The sequence below is a fragment of the Sparus aurata genome, chromosome 17 (genome assembly GCF_900880675.1).
Source record: "Sparus aurata chromosome 17, fSpaAur1.1, whole genome shotgun sequence".
Classification (NCBI taxonomy): Eukaryota; Metazoa; Chordata; class Actinopteri; order Spariformes; family Sparidae; genus Sparus; species Sparus aurata.
The window spans coordinates 22,516,309-22,526,063 of record NC_044203.1 but is presented as its reverse complement, the minus strand read 5'-3'; the positions used below and the strand labels follow the sequence as shown (position 1 = coordinate 22,526,063).

The window sequence follows — 9,755 nt, the reverse complement described above, 5'->3', positions numbered from 1 at the left end:
GACAGGCTCTTTGAGCTCAGGAAGAGAGGCCAGTGAAACACACACCCACACACACACACACCCACACACACACACACACGGGATGAGAACCTCTGGCGTGGCCTTTCCCACCACTGCCCTCCTCTCTATATCAACACACTGGCACAAACAAGCTCATTCACACTGCTGCACCATCAAACAAGGTTTTGTCTCTTCTTGCACAACCAACCCAATCTCCCCCCCACACACACACACACTTATCGCCACACATCTGCATGTAATCTCATTACTGCTTTCAAAACAAAAACCTCTAAACTATAGCACAAATCTTCCTACTTGAAAAAGGATCAAGTGCGGCTTTCTCACCGCAAAAAATGTTGAAGTTCACAACTTAACAAGCAATCAGCAAATTAAAGTAATTGATAGTTAAAGTAAAAATTTATTCACAGGTCACCTTGATAGATCTGACATCCTTTAGAAGTGTAGTAAATCAGCACTGACACTCAGCTGTTTAATTTGCATAACATATGTCCTTATTACAGATAATAATGAGGGGACAAGCAAGACTCTATTATCCATGACAACCAGCCACCAGGAAGGTAAACATCATTCATCCTTGTAAACAAAACCTGCGGTGTTAATTTCTTATTCAATTAATCTTGTATACAAGAGCTTATAAAAATAGCATTCACCATATGCGTAGACAATATTTTATATTGGACGTAAACCAACATACACATTCTGTATAAAAAAAATATATAGAAAAACAATTCTGAACAAATATATGTCACCGAGCGATAGAGACATTAGTACCAACTCTAAAGAGATATGAAATCCTAATTTCCTCATCTAGATGTGGCAAAAAATATGAAACTATATACTACATTATTCCATACATGAGTATCAGGGACAATGGCAACTATATATTATATTAAAATAGCAGCCAACAGGTAACAGCTCCACAAAATCTTTGGCTCGTGTGAGAGGAGGAAGATTTGATCCATCCACTGGATTGTGAAGAGATAGCAAGTCTCCCCACATGTTGGTGATCAGCAAATGCCATTGATCTGCAATAGCAAATACGATCCAATAGAAGGCACTTGAAAGACACGTAGGGCAGATGCAAGTTTAACAAATAGCTCCAGAAACAAAACAATTGAAGACACAATCTTTTTTTGTTCTTAAAGGGACAGTTCACAACCGTAGTGCTATTCATCCATCTAGGTTGTTTTAATCAGCCAACGAGATGTCTGCCTTCTCTTGAATCATCTAGGAACCTTTTTTTTCCTACCAAAAAGCACCCGCTGACCATAACCCCCTGTAGAAGAAAGCATGACTCTACTCGTGGACAAGATATAAACATTATTGGTGCTTTGAGCATCACAAGCCAGAATGCCATTTAGTCCTATCATAATCCAGAGAGGGTAGACATCTCTACAGCTGATACTGTATCTCCAAAACTCAGCAACATATATCAAAGCATTCTAGATGGATAAATAGCGCCACAGGTAAGAGGAAAAATTGATATTTTTGATTTTGGGGTGAACTGTCCCTTTAACTGAATAACTGATATACCTCCCACAAATGATTAAATCAACAAACACAAGACATACATTTTGCCAGTAGTATCGTCCAATAACAGCTCCTCCTGTAACTGTCTTTCTGTTTGATTAAAAATATAAGACGAGTGACGGGAGAGCTTTGCTGCAGCTCTCCATGGAGACAGCAGATCTGTCATCTCTTTTCATCTTTCATAGCTGGACCCCGCCCCTGATATTCTCATAAATGCATAGGCTTATAGGACGGGGAGCCTTGATTGACAGACGCAAATCTCCAAAACAGATAAAATCTGATGAGGCTGGTGAAGATACCTGGCATGTTTGGGACCTGGAATGAACACAAACAGGAAAAGAAAAGAAAAGGCATTATGGGTGATAGCTTTTATTTGAATCGAGAAACAGTGTTGAAAGCTGTGTTCAAGGGTGTGACATTTGCTCTCTCTTACCACAATAAAGTAGTCGTTTAGCTGGAGGCCGTAGAGGACCCAGGAAGTTGAAGTGAACAAGGTGGCTACCGTCAGTGGGAAGGACAAGCACTGCACATCACCACTGCGCACTATTCCTACCTAAAAGGGGAGAGAGGGGAAGAGGACAGCAACAATCACGTTATCAATTTTATGTTTTATAATTGATTAGGGTTTTTCCCTCTAAAAATCAGTAGCACATATTAAGGTTTAGGGTTAGGGTTAGGTTGTCATGAGTATGGCTTGAGATTTATTGCCACCATAAAATCATGTGAACTGTAAGGAGATAACAGACTGGAGCCAAGGGGACAAGAAACAAACAGATACTGAGAATAACAGGAAGACGCAGATGAGGGAAAGAAAGGCAGGAAACTGACTGGGGGTCATTCAGGGCTATGAGGCAGATGGAGGGAAGGAGACAAACAGGACAGTGAACGGAGAACAAGACGAGATGACTCAAAAAGACAAAAATCTAGAGAGAGAACAGCGGATTGATTCCTTCAGCGGTAAATGTCTGCACGTGCAGAGTTGACCGAGTTAGACTGAACAGATGCAGCCAGCTGTCTGTACAGAAGTTCAATGAGGCATATGGTCAAAAAAGAAAAACTTAATGTGCTCGAGCTGTTGGGATTGAACGAAGCCAGAATGTTCGAGTATTGCAATTCTATAGAAAGAAGAGAGAAAACTAGGACAGTCTGTTAGGGCCATAGGAGGAAAAATTATGGGAGCAGAGAGAGAGGTAATATTCTGAGAAAAGGCTCAGAGTTTCTTCAATCAAAGTCACACATTTGTGTTAAAAAGAGACATTGAAAAAAGCGCTAATATGCAACTTAAAGGCCCCGCAGTATGAAATTCTCCTCACAGCGTCTGTCTTCTTACAGCTGACATTAACTCTTGCATTAACAAATCAATAAAAAGGGAATATTGCATTATTGTGCATAATTAAACACTCCTGTGGTGTGAAACTAACTGCACTTTCTCTTTCTCTGGGTTTAGCAATCACTATTCATCATGAATGACAACTTCCATTCTGAGTTGAGCAATGATTTAGTAACTTCACTGCTTATCTTCTCTCAACAGAATTATTGTATTGTGTAATAATAAATAATAATATCTCTTAAGGAATCACATTAAAGTCAAACATATGGCTTCAAGCTTATCAATTATTTGGTTCTTGGGTTCCAGTTAAGCACCTCAAATTCAATGTGTTATTCCCTGATAAAATCAACAAATGTAAACAAAATGCACACCTGCTCACATTCATGCCACAAAGATGATACAACAGCTGTGCTGGTGTTGAATCGCACCAAAAAGCAGAAATGATAACGGTACTGACATAAATAAAATCAATCTTAATCAATACTCATCCATAATCTTGCTAAGATTAGGGATAAGAAGATTAATTTTGAACACCTAAGAACACATGTTCAACCGATGAGCTGGTTAATCATTAAATATTTTTCAGATTCCAAGTTGAGGTCTCAAACTGCCTGTCTTGTCCTTCAACCTGCAGCTGACTGTGATATAAAACATAAAAATCATGGGCTGGGACCAATCAGCATTCTTCTTTGAATAATGACGTAAGACAGACACATTCACAACATTTTCTTTGTCTTCTGACAAATTACTTAGCGTCTGATAATTTCATCACTTTTTATAATGTGCATATCAGCAAATTCTGTGAGATAAAAATATTTTTAATGCTTATCAGACCAACTGAGACTTCAAAAAAGATCACTTCAAAAGAACATTATCTATGAATCCAGTGAGACGTGTCAGTTCATTTGTTTTTTGTTTTTCTTATACATGCTGTGTGTCTGTTCTGCATGTGCACTGTACCAGGTCGGTGAGCGGGGACAGGTACATGCTGACTGTGACCACGCTGCAGGTGAGGCCGAGCTGGCTGAGCCGAGTGTCTCCCTCAGTTAGGAACACTGAGAAGTAGAACCAGCCGCAGATCAGCACCATCCCTGCTGCTAAGGCCTGAGACATCACCACTCTCTGAAACACACAGATGCTGAGTGTCAGGCGTGCACACAACACACTGCTATAAAGTTGAGTTGTATACATGAGACCCAGCTGACCTTTTGTTTTGTGTAGTGGATGTACACGATGATGTAGAGGATCTGGAGAATAGCACCAATGATGTTGACCAGGACGATTGTCTGATCTTTCTTCAGAAGCCCATAATACAACCAGCCAAGGTTACTATGGAAACAAGGGGAGCATTAGATGTGCTGAGCAGAGCAGGACGACAATGCTACTGAAGTGAGGGATCAAGGATTGCACAACACACACTCACTTAAGACACGTGGTGAGAAAAGGGAGAAACTGGATATTGTCAGCGCTTTTGGATTCTCTCATCTTCTTCAGGTCGGTCCTAGAAACACACACACACAGATAAACAACAAACAAATAAGTAAAGAAAGAGAGACACAGATGGGTCAACACTACAGCTGCAACTAACAGTTATTTTTATGAAAAAAAACAACAAATTCGTTATACAATTTTTGCTTGAAAAGCGTGAATGAAACAGTTGATCACTTATCAAACTAGTTGACAATTAATTTGCTTTTCATCAACTAATCGACTAACTAATACTGTAGTAGGATACTAAATCATAGAAAAGTAGGCTACAGTAACTATACATTTGATAAAGTGCAGGAGCATAATGAGGAATGTGGTGTGGTGACGTAGAGAGGAGGGAGGAGACTGCTAAAGGCAAGACAGACAGGAAGTTACAGCAGCTTTAGTCATTATAAACTACCACAAGTATTGTTTTCTGCTTTAACGTATGTAAAAATTGTTTTTATATCGCCACATATGGCTGAAAATATAAGCGGATACAGATCCATCTGTAATAGGCAAATCGGCCAACCAATACATTGCTCTGGCTTGACTGTAAATCATCTTATTAGGCTGTGTACCATAAAATATAAAACAGATGAGACAATGTTCTTAACAAGGTCATATTATGCTTATTTTTTTTAGGTTCATGCTTTTATTTAGGGCTCCTTGTAAATTCAGCGTACATACTTTGATAAAAAAAAAATATATATATATATTCTCATATGGTGCATTGCTGCGGCATTCCTATTCACACATGTCTTTTTAGCTACCAGACATCTCGCCTCTGTTCAATCTTATGTTAGAGTTGGACATGCGCATTACTTAATGGGCCGGATGTAGCCCTCAGAGGCAGAGCAAGGTAGTGTGATCTAAAATAACGATGCTACAGCAGAAAGTAAAGGCTCAACTCCAAACCAGAGGTTTCAGGCAGTGCAGGAGCAATGTTTGCTGTGGGAGAGAGTAACTCCCTTGCAGATCTTTTACGTGCACAAAAATGCCACATAAACACTATAAAGGAAATGCAAAAACCCAAAAAGCACAATATGACCTGTTTAATAAACCAGGTCCTGGGTTAGATTTTCTTACAATTTTTGTTTGTTATTTTTCAAATGATGTTTTGTTTTTGTTTTTTAAATTATTATTCTGCATTTAAAAAGTGATGGGGACAAGATGTGCCGCTTCCAGGAGTGATGGGGACATGACCCCATGCAGCTCCCTACCCAGTGTAAATGACATCGATACTATCTGGCATCATATATCAGCTCATTCCTTCACAAGTCAGCATGCCCGGCTGACAGGGGTTCAGACATGCAGACAAAGTGGACCTGCTTCATAAAGTCTGACCTCATGTTTTCTACCAGGCTGACGCGGTAACAGGAGCAAACGAGGATAAACGATGACTTGTTAACGAGCAATTCAACTTACAGTCCAGTCGAGAACATCCCGACTGTAAACACGATGCAGGCCCATGACAGAAGCTGCAACAAATCCATAGAACAGGAGAAAGGAGTACCAACACACGGCTCGGTTCCGTTTCTAGCGAGAAATGTCTGCTCTTAATCACGGACGATTATGTTTCATGAAATTACAGCTGGAATTTAACAAAGCTGACGTCTCTGTCTATCTGTTTCCGTGTTTGCAATCAATGTGCACTGTGTTTCCGCACTCTGATTGGCTGTGCGATGAAGCAGGTGGGGTGGATTTGGTCCAATAGGGGGCTGTAACGACAGTGGATGTCGCGATTTACGTCATGACGTTGAAATACTAATGCGTCAAATGGATTTCAGTGCTTGGGTTGGGAAGACTACTGTCTGGGACGATGATGGGAGTTCAAATCAGTTCAGTTAAACTTTATTTGTCACATTCATCTCAGATCGAGGAAACATCACGCGACAAAACAGAAGATTAACAGGTGGATGTTTCAAATTGAGCTTCTGAAAACAGGAGGAGTTTTAAAGGGACACTATGTAGTTTTAGAAATGCAATTCAAACTCCAAATTTTTAAATATTTACAATATTGATTAGGCAATAATACAAACTCATATATATGTATGTATGTATGTATGTGTGTATATATAGCTCCCATGACTGAATAAACAAACTGTTCTCAGTAGAAAATAAGGTCCACAGAACACTATTTAAAGCTAGAAAGAAAGGTGGCAGGGTCCGCCACATACAAACAAAGTAAACCAGTATGAAATTGTGTCATCCTTTGAGATTGGTTTGTTTTTTTTTTCAAATTATTCAGTCATGAAAACAAAGAGAGTTAATTTATTTAGTGTGATGAGGCATAAATAAATTAGTCAGAGAAGATCTTTCTCTTCTGACTGAAATTTTTCCCCTAAAACTACGTAGTACTCCTTTAAATAGACAGTTTATTTTGTTATAAACACGCTAACATACATTCATACAGTTAGTTTTTATCAGTAGTTCCTGCCATGGGGTTCAGGTTGTGGCACTGAATTGGCACTGAAGTAGATGAGGTCCACTTTACTTTTCATGGTCATTTATTGCCATCTTAAGCGTCCTTAAAGATATAATTCTTATATATTAACTTTTGCATAATAGTGAGAAGAAAGGATTCCCTCTTTGGTTTGATTGATCGAGTAGAACATGCGTACGATAAGTCAATATTCCCATCCTGTGATGAGGGGCCACAAGCATTGGATTTGTTAAATGTGACCAAATGTGATAAAAAAAACATCTTGACTAACTAGAACAATCTTCTTTTTTCACCGTTCTTCCTCTTCCTATTAAAATGCAGACATTTTACTGTATGACAATTAAAACACTCTCCACACGGGAGCACTGGTGTAATTTGATTTATTTCATTCTCTGTGCATCATTTTTCAACTAGACAGTGGGCCATTGAGGCTGCAGAGTGTTATTTCATGGATATTACATCCAGCATTTAAGATGAGGACTCATATTTCAAGTCATGAATTAAAACCTTTAACTACTGCTGCCTTCTCATTTAGATAAGTTCAGTTGGATTTAATGCTCATCACCTAAAATGTCCCCATTAAGTTTCTGTGCCCCTCCCCTGCCATCATGGAGCATCATTGGCTCCTCTCTCCTGCGTCCAGCTGTCAGGACGGAGCATCAGAGGGGTGGATGAGGCTTTCAGCAGCGCAGCCTCGTTGCTCTGAAGCTCTTTATCAATCACTTTCTTCACGCTGCACTCAAAATCTCTCAAACTTGACCTTTAACAGTCTTGATGTGTAATTTTCTCATTTTCTTTTCTTCCCTTCCATTTTTTCGAGTTTGCATCTGTTTGACATTTAATTTTTTTTCACTTGATTTATTGCGTAAGTACTTTTTAATTCCATTTCTATAAAGACGCATAACATTTTCATATTCATGGTTTATATTTGACCACTGTTATTAAATTGTAATCCCTTTTCTCTGTGTGACAGTCGGGTTCCATTAAATGTTGAACAAAGAAAATCTTCGTCTAGACTTGATATTAAGACATCCTTCAACTTTTCAAACATCTTTCAAAAGTAACCCACGATTGAATCATCTATATTTTTCCAAACATTTGAAATGAGACTTTCGAAAGCGCACATATTCACAATAACAGATGTCACTTGTCAGGGATTTTTTTTCATATTTTTCTTCACTTAGTTGCAGGGCGAATATTATGCGAAACAATTCACTTCATGTACTTTGTACTATAATATATGGTATGATGTCCTACAGACGTGTATGTATCCTGTGTAGGTTTGCACTCTGATATATTTTTTGTATCTCATTAATTTATGAAAATGAACATGTATATTATAATTTTTTCATAGTTGCTATTGCCTATTGTTGTTGTCTAGTTTCTTCGCTATTCAGCAACTGATTATTTAATGGTGACCTATAATGCTTTTTCATTCAGGTTTTCTTTGCCTGTCCTCAAGTGTGTTATGGTTCACATGCACGTAAAAGCTCCTGAAAATTGAAAGCAACAGAAGCTCCTCTCTCCCACAGAAAACACTGAGGTACCTGCCTTTAATTCTGTGACTTTGTGACATCACACTACGTCATCATATCTGCATAATTTATGCCTAGCGCCTAGTTTGGCATGTAAGAATTGACTTAGCAGAGCTGCCCTGTTCTTGTAAACGTGGGTGTTGGGTCAGTAACACAAAATAAAATTATGAACCTGAAAATGAGCATCACATGTCTCCTCTGAAGAAATGTCTGATGGCAGTTGAGAATAGAACTTACCATTTACTCCTTGTTGTTTTTAATGTAAATTGTTGATTAAAAAAAGGCTTAAATGTATCCTGGTGTGTGCTAAAATATTGACTATACTGTGACTGATCTTGCACCAGCTGGCACCCATTTTAATTTGCATGAAACCCTCCAACGCATCTAAAATCACGATATTCATCACAAAGTCGAGGAGAGTTTCTAAATGTGCAGTTTTGGAAATTACATTTCCAATTTTAGGTATTTTTTGGTGATGTTCTTTCATAATCTCCGATAACTTTGACTTGTGGTTTTACTAAATGTATGAAGATAAAGGGTTTCAATACCTCTCTATCACCTGGTAATTGCAGGTTTAATAGAGTATAGATTATGCATACAGTTGCAATCTGACTGCATTGAACTGATCTTTGCACGTTGGTCCATCTTGAGCTGAAACATCACCCAGCACACTGCCATGTTTAGTTATGATGTTAGTCTCATGTATCAGGCACAGTGAGAGGCTGTCCTGCATTAACCCACTGTGCAGAGCTATACATATACTGTACATGGGTGCCCATGGCAAAAGGATCCTTGAGCCTGTGTGATCATCTGCAAAGAATTCAAGCTGTGACGTGATTCTGGAATAGCAAACAGCTCAGTTTTATGTTCTGGTTTGGAATGTATATGTTGCGTAGTTTTTACAGGGGATAGTGACTTTTGACAGTTTTCAGTCAGCTCTGAGGTTTGCACACTGTGCTGCTCTTCACTCCAACATACCACTGTGCAGAAGGATGTTCAGCTTTTCTCTCCAAAGAGGATGTACAGAGCAGTAAAAGAACTGGCGGAAAAAAAAAGAATGAAAGCGTGTGAGCGAGGAGGCGAGAGTGACACCCTCACACCCAGTTGTCAGTTTGCTTGTGGGCCTCTCTCGCAGCACTATCCCGCTCTCTCGTTCCTTCATCGTCCCCCTCTCAGTTCTCGGGTTTGGTTTTCAGACTGTGAAATCCAAAGCGATGTCACCAGGGATGAAAGTCAGAGAGGGGATGAGAAACAGAGGTTGGGAAAGACCTGGGGGTGGAAATTTGGCGGGTGCTGGAGAGATTTCATCGGACAGAAGATGGATAGCTTTGCCAAAATATTGTGTCATACATCCAAATTTCAATGACATCAGTGGGATGAGTGCAAAAAGATATTTAAGTAGAGCTGATAAAAACCAGACAGACTG

General features: G+C 39.2%; 1 protein-coding gene across 1 annotated transcript; it reads right to left on the bottom strand.

Annotated features, from left to right (window-relative positions):
- Positions 1-398: 398 nt before the first annotated feature.
- slc50a1 (solute carrier family 50 member 1) lies at positions 399-6,020 on the bottom strand. The gene is made up of 6 exons (XM_030392485.1): positions 5,777-6,020; positions 4,305-4,382; positions 4,087-4,210; positions 3,842-4,003; positions 1,985-2,104; positions 399-1,866 (listed from the first exon to the last, which is right to left on the bottom strand). Exons 1-6 carry the CDS (start codon positions 5,842-5,844, stop codon positions 1,759-1,761), a joined length of 660 nt encoding a protein of 219 aa, XP_030248345.1. The 5' UTR covers positions 5,845-6,020; the 3' UTR covers positions 399-1,758.
- Between the last annotated feature and the right edge of the window lie 3,735 nt (positions 6,021-9,755).